Source organism: Calliphora vicina, chromosome 5 (assembly GCF_958450345.1).
Source record: "Calliphora vicina chromosome 5, idCalVici1.1, whole genome shotgun sequence".
Taxonomy (NCBI): domain Eukaryota; kingdom Metazoa; phylum Arthropoda; class Insecta; order Diptera; family Calliphoridae; genus Calliphora; species Calliphora vicina.
In genome coordinates, this window is record NC_088784.1 from 15,824,219 (window position 1) to 15,843,516 (window position 19,298).

At 29.2% G+C, this 19,298-nt stretch overlaps 1 protein-coding gene across 1 annotated transcript in view; it reads right to left on the reverse strand.

The window, feature by feature from the left end:
* LOC135961666 (uncharacterized protein DDB_G0271670) overlaps positions 1–18,853 on the reverse strand; it is an 87,972-nt gene extending 69,119 nt beyond the window's left edge. The window contains exon 1 of the mRNA XM_065513204.1: positions 18,703–18,853. Coding sequence (XP_065369276.1) covers positions 18,703–18,852 — 150 coding nt within the window. The 5' untranslated portion in view covers position 18,853. The remainder of the gene's footprint in view (positions 1–18,702) is intronic.
* Between the last annotated feature and the right edge of the window lie 445 nt (positions 18,854–19,298).

Sequence of the window (19,298 nt, forward strand, 5' to 3'; positions counted from 1 at the left end):
AGAACTGAACTAGAACTGAACTAGAACTGAACTAGAACTGAACTAGAACTGAACTAGAACTGAACTAGAACTGAACTAGAACTGAACTAGAACTGAACTAGAACTGAACTAGAACTGAACTAGAACTGAACTAGAACTGAACTAGAACTGAACTAGAACTGAACTAGAACTGAACTAGAACTGAACTAGAACTGAACTAGAACTGAACTAGAACCTGAACTAGAGCCTGAACTAAAACCTGAACTAGAACCTGAACTAGAATCTGAACTAGAATCTGAACTAGAACCTGAACTAGAACCTGAACTAGAACCTGAACTAAAACCTGAAATACAACCTGAACTAGAACCTGAACTAGAATCTGAACTAGAACCTGAACTAGAACCTGAACTAGAACCTGAACTAGAACTGAACTAGAACTGAACTAGAACCTGAACTAGAACCTGAACTAGAACCTGAACTAGAACCTGAACTAGAACCTGAACTAGAACTGAACTAGAACTGAACTAGAATCTGAACTAGAACCTGAACTAGAACCTGAACTAGAACCTGAACTAGAAAATGAACTAGAACCTGAACTAGAACCTGCACTAGAACTGAACTAGAACTGAACTAGAACCTGAACTAGAGCCTGAACTAGAACCTGAACTAGAACCTGAACTAGAACCTGAACTAGAACTGAACTAGAACTGAACTAGAACCTGAACTAGAACCTGAACTAGAACCTGAACTAGAACCTGAACTAGAACCTGAACTAGAACTGAACTAGAACTGAACGAGAACTGAACTAGAACTGAAATGTTGTTAAGAAAGAAATGTACACCATCCCATAAACATTTGCTTTATCAATTTAATATAGGTACTTTTTAACAGCTTGCTTATATTTTTTGTACATATTTTTTTTTAATTTACAATTAATTTATGAAAACCACGTGTACAATAAAAAATCCCTAAGGATTAGAAGAATATAAACATAAGTGTGTATAAGTATTGAGCTATTTTTGGCACTCAAAAGGATTAATAATGTTTTTCCTGTATTTAAACATTAAAATTTTAATTATTTTTCTTAATGTACAACGCATAAGGTAAAGCAATTAAATGATGGAAATTAATATATTTGAAGCAAGCTATTTTTCATAGAATAAAGGATTGGGGATAAAAGAAACCACATAAAGTTAAAACCTTAAGAAGATTATTGGCATCAGGTAATTACAGCTGTGCTACTGCAGAAAATTTATTAAAATACTTGAGATATTTACTACATGAAATCATGGAAACGTTGGTTTCACTGAAGGAGCAAAACAAATTATAAATATTGTGAAAGTAGAGAAAATTTCTGGATATGAAATCAGTGAAGCTCAGCAGTGATTTTAATATTTATATGACATTTTCAAACATTACTAAAAATTCACCTAACTAAAATGTTTACTAATAATTTTGCTTAAATTCCCCTAAAGAAAAATCTTTTAAACTTCAAGGTTATTTATATATTCTATATTCTTCAGTTCCATTTTAACTTTGAGCTGGGTTTTATGACTTCCTGGCAAAAATTCCATTCAACACTACAATCCTTTGAAAAATGTAACAATTTCTTTTAACTGCCTCATGATTTTTCCCTAAAATAAGTAGCAAGGATTTTAGTTTTTTGCTGTTGGTACATATATAAACTGCTATCATCGTATGTTATCATTAGATCTAAAATTGTTTTGGAATAAGCAAATAGAAAGGAGAAAAAATATACTATTGTGTGGAGAAACAAATCCCAAAGGACAACAAACATCAATAGCACATTATGTTAAACATATATTAAAGAAATAAATGGGAGTGTTTAACCGGAAAAAGGGGTTAATAGCCAAATTTAAATTGAACTGATATTAGGACAGAACTAGAACAGAACTAGAACAGAACTAGAACAGAACTAGAACAGAACTAGAACAGAACTAGAACAGAACTAGAACAGAACTAGAACAGAACTAGAACAGAACTAGAACAGAACTAGAACAGAACTAGAACAGAACTAGAACAGAACTAGAACAGAACTAGAACAGAACTAGAACAGAACTAGAACAGAACTAGAACAGAACTAGAACAGAACAAGAACAGAACTAGAACAGAACTAGAACAGAACTAGAACAGAACTAGAACAGAACTAGAACAGAACTAGAACAGAACTAGAACAGAACTAGAACAGAACTAGAACAGAACTAGAACAGAACTAGAACAGAACTAGAACAGAACTAGAACAGAACTAGAACAGAACTAGAACAGAACTAGAACAGAACTAGAACAGAACTAGAACAGAACTAGAACAGAACTAGAACAGAACTAGAACAGAACTAGAACAGAACTAGAACAGAACTAGAACAGAACTAGAACAGAACTAGAACAGAACTAGAACAGAACTAGAACAGAACTAGAACAGAACTAGAACAGAACTAGAACAGAACTAGAACAGAACTAGAACAGAACTAGAACAGAACTAGAACAGAACTAGAACAGAACTAGAACAGAACTAGAACAGAACTAGAACAGAACTAGAACAGAACTAGAACAGAACTAGAACAGAACTAGAACAGAACTAGAACAGAACTAGAACAGAACTTGAACAGAACTAAAACACAACTAGAACAAAACTAGACCAGAGCTTTTTCCTTTTAAGTCCTTTTACACTTTTTCTTTTATTTATGTTTATTTAAAGCAGAGAAAGCAAAAAAATCGTATAAAGGAACATAAAATAATGTAAATTCTTTTGGGATTGTATGTGTGCTTCTGCACAACATGTTTAACTTTAACAATTTTTATAGCTCATGAGATTTTTTGTTATTTTATTTCTATTTCACAAAATAAAAATAAAACCAAAGCAAAAAAAGAAAAAAATGTAATAAAAGCTCCAGCCTTTAATATGGAAAGTTATGGAAATTTTGTTTTAGCATAGACTTTAATATGACCTAGTCAATTTTAAAGGGCGCCAGGGATGATAGACTAAAACTAGTTAAGCTTTAAGGACTAAATTGAGTGAATAAACATATAAAGAAATAAAAAAGTTTTGCAGAGTTTTCAGGAGAAAGATTTGTAGCAAAAATGTTACTTTAATGAATAATTTAACAATTTTTGTGAAATATTATTCAATTATTAAGGCCAGCTATACCGTATGAGTAATATGTAATAATTAAATATTAATCATACGCTCTATAGGACATTCGAAATTAAGGAAAAGCATTTCCTTTAATGAGAAGTTTTAAATTAAAACAAAATGTTTCTTCTTAGTTCTTTTTGAATGACTTGGTTTAAGTTAGATTTAGGGAAAAGTTGTAAAGAAATGGAAAAAGAGACTCTTTGTTGTGATTGAGAAAAGTTTTGTAAAGAAAACTTGTCTCATATATGATTTATTTATACAGAAACTATAAAAGAGTTTTACAAAACTTCTCATTAAAAAGTTTTTTTTATAATCTTCTGCAACAAAAAAAAAATTATAATTTATTGAGTTTGTAATATATTAAGATCTTTTTTACCACATTGTTTTTAAGGTAATTGAAATTTGCAATTTTTTTCCTGGCCAAATTTTGTAAATAACCTTGACTTCATTGGTGGCCAGTAGCTAGAGTCTTTGTTTTCCTAAAAAAACTTACTTTGCTAAAACAAATTACCAAAAATTAAATAAAAAAAAACGAAAACAATTTTGCCTAAATTATTTCTTAAACTTATAAAAGTAGACATTTTGTAGCCTTAAATGAAGCTAGAAATAAAAATAGTGGCCGTTTGCCATTTGGCTTAAAACGTTTACAATTTTTTTTATATTGTTTTTTTTGGTTTGTATAAATTCATAAAACCGTAAAATAAATAAAGGCAAAAAATTTAATATTTTTGTTTTTTAACAATAAAATGTTGTAAATAGTTTTCCTTTTGCCCATAAATTTGTAGACCCACACTATTTGCTGCTGCTGTTTTCTTTGATTTTAAACCTTAGATAAAAAAAAGTAAGACAGCCACCACCAACCGCCATATATTTAACCTGCAAAACAAATTTTGCCTGATTTATGTATAGAAATCCAAGAAAATAGGGCTTGTTATAGAATTTGTTTTTTTTTTTTAATCTTATAAAGAAAATTTTGTTAAAGTTTTTTGCTAGAATTTTGGCCTTTAGTTTTATTAAATAAAGTTTGTATATGCTTTGTTTAATATTTATGACAGGTTTTGTTCTTAGTTGTGTTATTCTCAGAATTTTTGTTTAGAATTTTGAAAAGGTTAGATTTTTGAGAGATAATTGAACTTTGAACCCCAAAAATTTACCTTTGAACTAATGAAAGCATAAAAACTTATTTAGAACATTTTAAAGACAATATATTTGTCTTTAAAATGAAACCAAAATTAATGTTGTATGTGATATATTTTAAAAGTTAGGGATAATTATGTATGAACACTTTTATAAAGGTTTACAGGTTATTTCAATATTCCAGATACCCTATTAGTGGACCAAAAATAGTATCTTCTCAAAAAAGCCAATTATTTGATACAGTAAATAATATCTGTGGTAAGTTATATTGAAATTACAGAAGACAAATACGAAAATATCGTATGTCTGTCCTTCATATAAGAAACGTATGACTGATTTTTAATTAAATTAAAAACTATATTAATCATACGCAACCATATATTTTTTTTGTAAAAATTTAAAAATACGGTTTTTGAGATATACATATTGAGAATTCATATCGGTCAAGCCCGACCATATAATACCCTACACCAATTAAATGAGTAAAAATATTTTTCTATTAAAATTTCAATAATTTATATTTTTGAGTGATTTTCGGAAGAGGGCTTTATATGGGGGCTATGACCAATTATGGACCGATCACCATGAAATTAGTTCGTGTGATTTATGTCTATATTAAAGTTAACTATGTTGATTTTTGTGTGTATACCAACATTTTTAAGCGATTTATGTACGTTAAAGTGATTTTCGGAAGCGGGTTTATATGGGAGCTTTGACTAATTATGTAGCGATCGTAACAAAATTTGGTGACATGAATTTTGTATATATAAAAATTATTTGGAGCGCAATTTGTAGAGATACATTTATAAATTAAACATTTATGACCAATAAAGTTCAATTTCGGAAGGACATTTGTATGGGGGCTAGGTGAAATAATGGACCGATTTCAGCCAGTTTCAATAGGCTTGGTCCTTGGGCCGAAAAAATAATATGTACCAAATTTGATAGAAATATCTTCAAAATTGCGACCTGTACTCTGCGCACACTGTTTACATGGACAGCCAGCCAACCAGACGGACGGACATCGTTTAATCGAAAGTGATTCTAAGTCGATCGGTATACTTTAAGGTGGGTGTTAGACTAATATTTTTGGGCGTTACAAACATCTGCACAAACGCATTATACCCTCCCCACTATGGTGGTGTAGGGTATAATGAAGAGTTTAAGAATCAGAAATGCCGCGTATCCGCTAGTAAAAAATATTTTTCCAAAAATATCACCAAAAAGTGTGACCAAAAAATGCCGAAATACATTTGAAATTTTTTTAATTTAATTTCTGGGCTATGGGATACAAAAAGTACCAAAGTTCAGTTTTTGCCCATTTTATCACCTTAAACTACAAAATTTAAAAAAGTACCACACACCTGTCCTCTTTTTACACCCTTCACCATGAGTGGTAAGGCTATAAGTTTGCCTTTCCGTTTATAATTTTTACATTTTTCACTTACGACCCCACAAAGTATATATATTCTGGATCGATAAAGATAGCGAAGTCGATATAGCCATGTCCTTCTATCCGTCTGGATGTTGAAATCAAATTTCCGTAGCCCCCAAATAACATGCATACATGATTCATATATCAATATATCGGGAATTCTTCCAGCTCCGTTGCTATTTAAAATCGACAAATTCGGCCCAAAAATGGCTGAGATATAAGGAAAAAACCGGGACAACTTAGATTTTTGGCCTATTTTTTATCTATATCTGGATTATTAAGTCATTAATATAGACAATATGAATATCTAATGATAGATATTTCAAAGTCCATTAAAACGATGTACATATATATGGCTATATATAGTAAGTTGGACCTACAATTGGTCAACTTCGGGAAAAGTATTTTTTTAACCCGAAAAAAATGTTTTTGGTCATAAATACTTTTTGCAAAAATAAAAAAAAATGTTTAAACTTAAAAAAAAATTAAAAAACAATTTCGAAAAAAAATCTAAACCGTCTCACAGAGGGACCAAATATACTAATTTTGCAGATTAATTGAAAAAACAAATTTCAAGTGTCGTGAAAACTGAAAGCACAAAATTTTACATCAGCAGGCAAGAAATTCATTAGAAATATGAAACGGTATTTTTATAGTCACGTGTTGAAATTATACTATTTTGCACAAATAAATACTATTTGTAATAAGTAATTTCAAAAAATTAATAAATCTAATTATGCAAACATCAAGTTGATTGATATGTTTTGGTTAAATTTAAATTTGAATTATTTGTGGAAGTGACTTTGTTATTAGTTTTTATATTGGAAGTGCAAAAAAAAAAAATGGATTTTATTAGATCAAATGGACCTAAAGTTATTAGCTGGGCTCAGCTGGGCAGGGAATTTGATACAATTTAAAAGCCTGGACAGTTAAGCGTTGTGTCTCATAACTTATATGTATATTAGTAACAGCTTCACCCGTTAAGTCTACCAACAAAAAAGCACTCGATTCTACTAAAACGTATAGCATCGCTGTCGTTGTTGTTGTTGTTATTGTCATTATTTTTTTTTGTATAAGAGTTGTCCAAATATTGTGATTACTAATACGAGAGTCATGTGTGAGTCAGGCCTGGACCATATCTATATTCTTGTATTATAATGAGATAAACAATAATAAACTTTTACCAATTACTTTTCTTTATTTCAGTTAAGTTTAGTTTTCCATCCGTTGAGTTTCTTATCGCGAATGAATAGCACGCGGGATTTAACAATTTAACTCTCACGCACTCACGCTTGCATATGCTTGTTTAAAAGTTTTTTTTTTGTGATTAATTTAAAGTTTTTTCTTGTGGTTAACGAAGTCAGGCGATAGCAGGCAATTTAGCTTAATAAAAAAAATCATGTTAGAGAGCGCGATCGCGAGAATTTTAAAGTTTTGTATCGGGAGCCAGTTATTACTCACGGCCACATCTGTAGTTTTTATATTATCACATTATACCCTACACCACCATAGTGGGGAGGGTATAATGCGTTTGTGCAGATGTTTGTAACGCCCAAAAATATTAGACGAACACCCACCATAAAGTATACCGATCGACTTAGAATCACTTTCTGAGTCAATTAAACGATGTCCGTCTATCTGGCTGGCTGGCTGTCCATGTAAACTTTGTGCGCAGAGTACAGGTCGCAATTTTGAAACTTTGAAACTGGCTGAAATCGGTCTATTATTTTACCTAGCCCCCATACAAATGACCTCTCGAAATTGGACTTTATCGGTCATAAATATTTTATTTATAAATGTATCTACACAAATTTCGCTCCAAATAAGTTTCATATATACAAAATTCATGTCACCAAATTTTGTTACGATCGGTCCATAATTAGTCATAGCTCCCATATAGACCCGCTTCCGAAAATCACTTTAACGTGCATAAATCGCTTAAAAATGTTGGTATACTCACAAAATTCAACATAGTAAACTTTCATATAGACATAAATCACACGACCTAATTTCATGGTGATCGGTCCATAATTGGTCATATCCCCCATATATGGACCACTTCCGAAAATCACTCACAAATATAAATTATTGAAATTTTAAAAGAAAAATGTTTTTGCTCTTTTACTTAGTGTAGGGTATTATATGGTCGGACTTGACCGACCATACTTTCTTACTTGTTTTCTGTTGACCTTGGTAATTGATAGTGCTCGATGGGACACAAATGAAGAAATAGCTTTGTTTTAAAAATTTTACATACCCGGGGTGACCTATTTTGGGGAGTACCACATTCTCTGTATAGCGAATTCAATTCAAATCGCACTAACCGTTTAGATGTTACAGGATTATTCCCTTTTTTTTCTATACCACTGAGCGTCATATGCGGGAAGTTTTACTTTAATTCTTTAATTTGAAAAAAAAAAATGCCGCTGAAGCACACCGATTGCTCACGAAATCTAATGGTGAATGTGTTTCATCGGTTTAAACGTGCGAGAGATGGTACAGATTTTGACACGGAAGACAAAGATCGCCCAGTCAACCAAAACAGTTTGAAGACCATGAAGATTATTGTAAAACTAAAAAAGAGCTTGTAAAATCTTTGGGAGCTACATAAGGAGCAATTTCAAAATGTTTGTAAGCAGCAGGTTTCATTCAAAAGCAGGGAAAATGAATTGAAGCTAAGAGACCTTGAAATACGATTTTGCATGTCCGAAATTATGTTTGAAAGCTATAAATGAAAATCATTTTTTTACCGAATCAATACTTGCGAAAAAAAAATTGGATCCATTACAATAACCAGAAGCGTAAGAGGTCGTATGTGAAGCCCTGTCAACCAGCCGAATCGATACCAAAGCCATGTAGTTTCAATTATGTGGCTGCTATCATCTGTCAAAGTTCATAAGTCCCTATAGGTAGACACTTTTTAGTTAAATATGACGAAAAGTTGCAAAATTTTGGTACTCCTCGTTATTAGTTCTTATCTTGATAAGGTTTTCTTCGAATTTATCTATTAAACAATAAGTTTATATTTAAATTTAAGCACATTTTTTCAATATCGATTAAATATTTTTTTATCCCCAAAAAAACAGCAGAAAAAATAAAAAAAAGTAGTACTTTAATTTAATTTTAGTCAACAGCCATAAATAAAATAGATAAGCATCGTTTATTCCCCATGAAAGAAATAAGAAAAAACTGAACTGAAAACAATATCAAATATAGGTATATACAGTGGCTTAAAAAAAACACACTTAAACGAAATGAAAACAAACTCAGGCAGCAACAGCAGCGGCAACATGAAAATATTTACTATCATCATCATCATTATCAAAAAACCGAGAAAAACTTAAAGGATGTTAAAGGTGGGCTCTTATCGCAGCCAACAAACAACAATAGCAACAACAACAAGCAGCAGGACTATAAAGGAAAGAAAGGCTAAAAGAGCAAAAACAATAATACTTGTACCTTTAGCTGTACAAACAGCTCTCTGAATATATATTTCTGAGTGCTTATAGCCACTAGCTAAAGGACAAAGGTCAATATGTGTTTATATATTCTTAAAAATACATTTGTTTGTATATGTCTGTATTAAATAGTTTATATATTTTTTTTTGTTGTTGAATATGTTATTGTTGCTGCTACTGCTGCTATGTTTTTTTTTATGGTGGATAATGTGGTAGAAAATTTAATTTTTAAAGCTTAATAAACCCACCACAATAGTTACAACAAACTGAACGTCAGACAGACCATCACAACAGCAGACTGTCAGTTTTTGTCTTTGTTTAGCAAAAAACTTATTGTTTTATATTTGAAGGATGTAAACAAAGTATGGTGAGAGCAAAAAAATAGAAAAACATAATAATGATGTTTAAGTGGTTTTTAAGAGATTTTTGAGAGAAATTTATTTTTGATCATAAATACAAAAACATTTGTTGCTGTTTTAATTGAATTGATAAAACAGCTTTTAACATTTTTTTTATTTGTTGCAAGCAGGGGTCTATACAAATTTATTAGTATAGATTCTTAAAGATTAAAAACAAATTTTTAACAAAAAAAATTAAAAAAAATTGCTAAATTCACAGAAAATCACAAACACATTGCTGATTTAACTTAAACGTTAAATTGAACGAAAATTGATAATTTAACAAAAATCTCCAATTTCAAAAAAAAAATTCCCAAAAAATTTTAAATTAATTGACGATTAAATATAAATAATTTTTAACATAAAATCACTTATTTAGGAAAAATAAAAATTTTACAGAAAATCGTTGAATTCATAAATATTTTTAATCTATATATATAAACATGAAATGGTCCATGTATGTAATGTAATCACGTGAAAACGGCTGGAGCGATTTGGCTGATTTTTTTTTATTCGAAATTTTCAGGAGATGGTTTGTAAAGAAAAAAAATAATCAAATTCCGGGTAAAACTCGGAAATTCTTTTTTTTGTGAGTCCAGTCAACTGTAATAAAAAAGCTCCCTAAAGTATGCAGTACAAATTTAGATATTTTATTTGCAAATTAATATGAATAGGCAGGAGTATGCGGGTTGGAGAAACTTGAAGAACTAACATTAGTAAATGCTACCGGGCGAAGCCGGGGCGGTCAACTAGTTTGTCATAAAAATGCATTAGTTTCAGTAAAAACTTAAATTTATTTCCAAGAAAAAATCCTTAATTTTACAAACATAATCGCTGATGTTCAATGTATAAATTAATTTATGATTTCACAAAAAAACAAGTAAGAGTGCTATATTCGGCTATGCCGAATCTTATATACCCTTCACCTTTGTTGTGGATGCATTATTATTTTTTATAATTAGTATATATGTATGTACATTGCCCACTTTCAGCGTACAGCATCCTAAATTTATCAAGAACACAAAAAACAACAACAATGCCAAATGAAACAAAACACCAAAAGAAAAAACAAAATACGCAAGCCAATGAAACCAACACACATCCAAACATACGTTTAATTGTATAAAAAACAACAACAACGCCAAAAGAAACAAAACACAAAAAAAAAACAAAATACGCAAAGCCTGCACATCCAAGCCTACGTTTTGTTGCTTTTTTGTAAAAAAAAAACCAACACACAACCAAACAACCGTTTAGTTGTATAAAAAACAACAACAACGCCAAAAGAAACAAAACACAAAAAAAAAACAAAATACACAAAACTTACACATCCAAACATACGTTTTGTTGTTTTTTTGTCAAAGCATGCAATACATTGTGTTTTTTGATGAAATTTTCAGAGGTTGTCTCGGATTTTTGCTCATATCTCCGTTATTTATGGACGGATTTTGCTGATTTTAAATAGCAAAATTCTCGAAAGTATGTCTGACAGAATTGTTGAAGATTTGGATCCCGGAGATATCTGGGGCCTTCAGAAAATTGATTTCAACAGACAGACAGACGGACAGACAGACAGACAGACAGACAGACAGACAGACAGACAGACAGACAGACAGACAGACGGACATGGCTTAATCGACTCCGCTATCTATAAGGATCCAGAATATATATACTTTATAGGGTCGGAAATGAAAAATGTAGAAATTACAAACGGAATGACAAACTTATATATACCCTTCTCACGAAGCTGAAGGGTATAAAAAAAACGAATTCACAAACTCGTTAAACTCATAAACATTTAAATGTGATATAAAAAAGTAGTCATTTCATATAATAATCGCTAATTGTATGTAAAACCGCTGAGTTCACACAAAATTTCTCCAAAAAAAAACTAGTTTAATAAAAACAAGTAAGAGAGCTATATTCGGCTGTGCCGAATCTTATATACCCTTCACCAAATTATACTTTAAAATAATTTTTTTTAAATATTTTTAGGTAAACAAAATATAGTTTTTTTAAAATTTTTTTTTTTAGTTTTTAATTTTTTGGAAAAAAAATTTACGACAAAAACAATTTTTTGATGAAAAAAAAATTCGGGTTAAAAAATATTTTTCCCGATTTTGACCCATTGTAGGTCCAACTTACTATAGCCTTATCTACATCGTTGCAATGGACTTTAAAATATCTGTCATTAGATATCCATATTGTCTATATTAATGACTTAGTAATCCAGATATAGATTAAAAATCGAGGTTGTCCCGGTTTTTTGTTCATATCTCCGTTATTTATGGACCGATTTTGCTGATTTTAAATAGCAAACTTCTCGAAAGCATGTCTGACAGAATTATTGAAGATTTGGATCCCAAAGATATCTTCTTACGAAGGTGAAGATATCTTTAAAATAAAAATTTTAAATAGTTTTGGGTAATCAAAATTTATTTTTTTTAAGTTTTTTAATTTTTTGGAAAAAAAAATTTTTCGAATTGTTTTTTTTTAAATTTTTTTTTGAAATTTTAAAATTTTTTTTTATAAATAAATATAAATGTTTTGGAAAAAAAATTTTCGAATTTTTTTTTTTAAATTTAAATTTTTTTTTTGTTTTTTGGTGAAAAAAAAAATTTGATTAAAAAATATTTTTCAGATTTTGACGCATGTAGGTCCAACTTACTATGTATGTGGTTGAAATATCTATCATTAGATATCCATATTGTCTATATTAATGTCTTAGTAATCCAGATATAGGACAAAAGTCAAGGTAGTCCTGGTTTTTTCCTCATATCGCAGCCATTTGTGGACCGCTTTTGCTCATTTTAAATCGACTCCGCTATCTATAAGGATCCAGAATATATATACTTTATAGGGTCGGAAATGAAAAATGTTGAAATTACAAACGGAATGACAAACTTATATATACCCTTCTCACGAAGGTGAAGGGTATGAAAACAACTATGCTATACCCTTCACCAAAATATACTTTATGAATAATATTATAAACAATTTTTGGGGAAAATATAAAAAATAATGGGATGAAAAAAAATGTGAAAACCGTTATTTTAGAATTTTTTTTTAATTTCCCAGCTCTTAACAGAAAGTGCAACATTTCTCCTGGCAACAGTCATCTGTGAGTTGACATCTGTCAAAATTTGAACAGGTTTCATTTAGCTTGTGTTTGTCTGCTGTCAAACCGCGTGACTTAAGCATTATTTTTTGCGAACAAAAAAAACATCACTCAAACCAAGGCTAAGCTTGATAAATACTATGGGAACTTTTCACCATCAATTTCAATGGTAAAAAAGTGATTTACTGAATTTCGTTGTGACAGTACAAGCACGGAAGACATTCCAGAAGCCCAGTTCAGGTCTCTACAACCGAAACAATTGAAACAAAACAAGTAAAGCTACGTTTCCGCATACACCGTAATCGGCACCGAAAGGGAAATTCCATACATTTGCACCGAAAAAAAGTTTCAAAATCGGCAACGAAAATTGGGAACGAAACGGCACCGATCAGTAACGAAAAACCTGTCATTTGGGGCCGGAACGAAAACAACTCAAGTAGGTCGTTTTCGGTGCTGTAGGAACGAAGTTATTTTAATTATTTTTAATTTTAAATTTAAAGAAAATCAAAATGAATAAAAAAAAATTATTTTCTTTATCAAAATAATGAAATTATATTTAATGTGCGACATTCAAAATTTAAAAATAATTTCGTTTCTTTTTTTATGCCGCAACGCACCCAACTGAAACGAAAACAATTCAGAAACGAGACGGAGACGAACACCAACGTTTTTGAGTTTCAGTTTTCGTTATCGGCGCCGATATCGGTGTATGCGGAAACCCAGCTTAAGAGAGCTATATTCGGCTGTGCCGAATCTTATTCTTAAAAAAATATTTGTTTTTAAATATTTTTATTTAATAAAATTATTTTATAATTTTTTTGTTTAAATTGTTTTTTATTTTTTTTATTTAAACAAAATATTTTTTTTTTCTTTTTAAATTGTTTAAAAAAATATTTTTTTTAATTGTTTTTAATTTGTTAATTTTTTTTTTTAAAAATTTGTTTATAATTTGAATGACAAAAAAATTAATATCTGGATTACTAAGTCATTAATATAGACAATATGGATATTAATGACTTATGGTATGATAGATATTTCAAAGTCCATTGCAACGATGTATATAAGGCTAGTAAATGGGTCAAAATCTGAAAAAATATTTTTTACCCCGAATTTTTTTTTTCTCAAAATTTGTTTTGTCATAATTTTTTTTCCAAAAATTAAGTTGGACCTACAATTGATCAAAATCAGGAAAAATTCTATTTTCATCAAAAAAAATTTTTAAAAATTAAAAAAAAAATTTTAAATAAATTTGGAAAAAATTTTATAAAACTTTTTTAAAATAAATTAAAGACTTTTTTAAAAAAAATTAAAAACTTTTTTAAAAAAAATTTAAATTTTATTTACTTAAAAATATTAAAAAAAAAATTATTTTGAAGTATAATTTGGAGAAGGGTATATAAGATTTGTCATAGTCGAATATAGCTCTCTTACTTGTTTTTTAAAGTAAAATCAAGTAAAATCTTGAAAAAAATTGTAATTCGTTTCGAAGTTGAACTTTTTCAAATCAGAATGTTTATAAACAAGTTTTAAGAACTAAAAATTTCAATTTGCATTAAGTCGACCTATTAAAAATGTTAATTTTCATGTTTTAAATAAAAATTTTTATTATTTTGGGAAAAATTTTAAAAAACTTTTTAAAAATAATTAAAAAATTTTTTTTTTGTTTTAAAAAAATAAAACAATTTGGAAAAATTTTAAATATCGTTTTAGCAAAAAAATCAAAAAAATTTAAAAAGTTTTTAAAATTTTAAAAAAAAATTAAAACCTTTTTTTAAAAAAAAAAAAAATCGAAAAAAAAAATATTTAATTTTATTTACCTAAAGATATTAAAAAAATTTATTTTGAAGTACAATTTGTAGAAGGGTATATAAGATTCGTCACAGTCGAATATAGCTCTCTTACATGTTTTTTCATACTTTTATTAAAAGATTTAAAGACCGATCAAGTAAAATCTAGAAAAAAATAGTAATTCGTTTAAGAACTAAACATTTCAATTTGCATTAAGTCGACCTATTAAAAATGTTAATTTTCATGTTTTAAATAAAAATTTGTATGTTTTTGTGAAACAGAGCAAAATAACAATATTGTGGTAACCGAGTTTATTATCGAAATAACCGGATTTTTATTGTTGTATAATCGAATCAATCGATTGTTCATAAATAATACTGTAACTTTAAGAAGAAAACTTACAAAAAGATATTAAAAAAAAAATTTCTAAATTAACAAATCTCTGATTAAATCAATATCGCACAGTGGAGCAGAATCAAACTATTCTGAAAATAAATCTGTCATTTTTAGATGGCTAGATCCGATTGGTATGAATTTTCTCAGGAGCGAAGCAGAGGAGATTTAACGTAAAACTCCACATGAGCTCTTTTGTGTTTCCTACAATTCCATAGATATTTTAAAATATTTACAAATATCATCTTAAAATTAATGAATTGTTTTTTAATGTAAAACAATAAGAGAGAGTGCAATATTGTTAATAGAAAGAATTTGAAGTTTGAAGCCCCTCAAAGACTCCTAAGGGTTCTTTAAAGCATAGTTAGGTTACAAAAACATATACAAATACTTTTTCTTTCATTTAGACTTGTGGTTGGGACTAAGAACTATTAATAAAACTTTTATACATCTTCTTTAAATGAAATATCATGTTCATCATAATGCCTAAAAACATGCAATACTTTTTGCAAATATGGGAAAGCTTCTCTTTGGTATAAATAAAAAAATATCCTTAAATTTATAAAATTGTATTGATTAATAGTGAATTGAGGTTTATATGCAAGTGCTAAACTACTTGGCGTCTAATTTCTTAAAGCAATATTTATGTATTTTTATTATCTATTTTTAAAGCTTTTAAAATACAACCTCTTACCAGTGTTTCCTGTGTTGGCAAATCCAAAAATTAGAAAAAAACTTTATTATAAATCAATGGAAAATATATTGCTAAACGTTTAAGCTGGTTGTTATATATACAGCAAGGTGCAAAAGAAAAGCAATCTAAGTAATATTATTTTTTTTTTTTGAAGATTTACTGGAAATAAATACTTTGATGATATCTTTTTTTATTAAAAAATATGTTGATTCCAAATGATAGATTTATATTTTTGGATTGTATTTCTAAAAAGCTGTGTGCAAAATTATAGATATAGAGTAGCATGTTATTAATATTTTGCAGGTTTATTACTTTTTTTGGGGAGTTTTTAGTTTTAATCTAAAGTATATGCGAAATATATTGATAGATAGTAGAGCAATAACTTAAATATAGTTCTGTCTGTCAATGTTTCTAAATCAATTAGTTTTTTCACAAAAACGGCAGAATTTATCAGGTAATTGTTATAAAATTTGACCCTACAAAGTATCTTAGATTCGCTTGTTAGTGTAAATCACTCTCATGCCTTTAAAATGAAAACGATATCAAAGATATTTAGCTGAAATGTTTAGCATTGTCATAAGCTAATTGTTATTGAAAATCAGCTAAATCGTTTGACAAGAAAAAAAGTTATCAATTTAAATCTGAGACAACATCGAAAAAATATTGGGTTTATGACTTAAAAATAAGGAATTTACAAAAGATAGCGTATCTATAAAGATTGTTGTCACACTCAACAAAATTCTTAGGACCATGACAGGTGCACCATGGTACATAAGATATGAAAACATCCACAGGGACTTGGAAGTACCACTAGTGAATGATGAGTTTAAGAAAGTCCGCTATAAATTTTTCCTGAAACTGCAATCCCACCCAAATCCGCTTGCTCGGCTTCTCGCACAGAGCCAAACCAGATCAAGGCTTTGTAGAGGAGATTTACCACCCCATGCGTCAAGCAATGCTTTCATTACAGAGCAATTAGTTTTAATTTTAGTTATAAGATTTAATCACTTATTGTTAGGCCTAATGATATAGGCAGATTCCATAAATAAATAAAAAGTTAAAAAAAACTCAACAAGAGCTTGCAAAATCATTGGGAGCTACTCAAGCCGCAATTTCAAAAAGTTTTTGAGCAGAAGGATTCATTAAAAATCAGGGAAATTGGGAACCACACGAATTGAAGGTGAGAGACCATGAAAACCTATTTTGCATGTCCGAAATGCTGCTTGAACTCTTCAAAAGAAAATAATTTTTGAACCATGTCATGAGTTGCAGTGAAAAATGAATCCATTACAATAAACAGAAGTGTAAGAGATCTTATGTGAAGCCCGGCCAACTAACCGAATCGACACCAAAGCGAAATATCCATGGAGCTAAGGTAATGCTTTTGATGGGAGTTAAAGGGTTCTATCTATTATGAACTACTGAAATCTGGCGAGACCATCACAGGGAACCAGTACCGACTGCAATATGTGGACAGACATGAAACCGTAAAATTCCATCATGACAACGATCGGAATGAAGTGGTTGGGAAATTTTGCCTCACCCGCCTTGTAGTCCAGAAATTGCCCCGTCCGACTACTACTTATTTCTATAGCTCCATAAAGTTCTCTTTGAGATACGTTTCACTTTGAAACAGAGTATCAGATATTGGCTTGATTCGTTCATGGCCTCAAACTATGAGTAGATCTTTTGGCTCGGAGTCGAGAAAGGTGGGCAAAGGTCATAGCCAACAATGGCCAATACTTTAAATAAATTAATATTGTATAAATGTTTGAAAATAAATGTTGACAAATTAAAAAAAATCCTGCATTTTTAAGTCATAAACCCAATAAAATGATTTAGTTATATTCATTTGTTAGTGTAAATCATTCTCACTCTTTAAATACCTAACCAAAGCTAAAGAAATTTATTCACAATGTTTATCACTATCCTAGGTTGCCTGCTATTGAAAATCAGCTAAATTGGTTTAGTAGAAAAAAAGTTATAAAACAAAATATGAGACAACATCGAAAAAGTGTAATGTGTTCAAAATTACTTTATTTAACAGTTTTATTGTGGAATACTGTGGAAATATTTACATTAAATATATAACTCTTTTGAAAACCTAAAACGATTTAATTATATTCATTTGTTAGTATAAATCAGTCTCACTCCCTAAATACCATACCAAAGCTAACGCAATTTATTCACAATATCTATCACTCTCCTAGGTTGCCTGCTATTGAAAATCAGCTAAATTGGTGTAGTAGAAAAAAAGTTATAAAACAAAATATGAGACAATTTCGAAAAAGTGTAATGTTTTTAAATAACATTTTATTTAAAATTTTTACTGTGAAATACTTAGAAATGTTTATTAGAAATGTATGATTACTTTGAAAAGCTAATACGATTTAGTTATATTCGTGTGTTAGTGTAAATCACGCTCACTCTTTAAATAAAACACCAAAGCTATGGAAATTTATTCAAAATAATTATCACTCTCCTAGGTTATTTGCTATTTCAAATCAGCTAAATCGGTTTAGTGGAAAAAAAGTTATAAACAAAAATTTGAGACAACCTCGAAAAAGTGTAATGTGTTCAAAATTACTTTATTTAACAGTTTTATTGTGGAATACTTGGAAATATTTACATTAAATAAATAATTCATTTGAAAAGTTAATACGGTTTAGTTTTATTCGTGTGTTAGTGTAAATCACGCTCACTCTTTATATAAAACACCAAAGATATAGAAATTTATTCACAATAATTATCACTCTCCTAGGTTGCTTGCTATTGAAAATCAGCTAAATCGGTTTAGTGGAAAAAAAGTTATAAACAAAAATTTGAGACAGCCTCGAAAAAGTGTAATGTTTTTTTTAATGAAAACTATATTCAATATTAGAGCTATGGCTTGATTTGTAAATGTAATGTAAGTTTAAATTTAAGGCAGGTCTAGAGGTAAGCATGTTGTTGTAATTTCGATTTGTTGTTGTTGTATTTTAATACACTGTAACAATAATATATACAAAAAAAGTTTTGAGAAATTTTAAGAATTTCTATTAAAACTATTTACATAGTAGAAGGATTTGTTTTAAACAAAACATTAAGAATATAATTTAATTTAATACTTATATTTAAAAATAAATAACTTAATAGCAAAACTACTTACAATTTTATGATGCAATGCTGATAATTCACGTTCGGTGACACGGCGGCTGGCCGCCTCGCGTCGTCTTTGACGAAATTGACTGTATTTGTAGGCCAACATGACACCTGGTAAGGCCAAGGCCTCAAAAGGTGATTTACGACCAAAAGGCATTATTTTTTAGTTTGTTTTAATTAGTTTAGTTATATTAATTAATTAATTTATTTTTATATAAAATTTGTTTATTAAAATATTGCTTTTGTTGCTTAATGATGATAAGTTGTTGAGCTTTTTATTTTATTAATTTGATTATTTTTAGTGATATTTTGAATAGATTTTCAATTTATTTGATTTTTTTGAGCCTTTTTGTGAATTTGGTAAATTTTGTTGATAAGTTTTTTGGTTTTTTCAAACATTATTTCTTGTAGCTAATATCGTTTGCAGGGTTTTTAAAAGGTGTAGTTTTTTGGTTTTTGTTTTGGTTTCCTTTAAAGACTCGTGTGTTTAATTGCTGTTGGTTTTATTTTCTTTAATTTTTTGTTATATTTTTGTATAACTTTTCTTGGGCTTTAATTTTCTTTTATTTAGTTTTCTTTGTTTCTGCTTTATTTGTTTCGCCA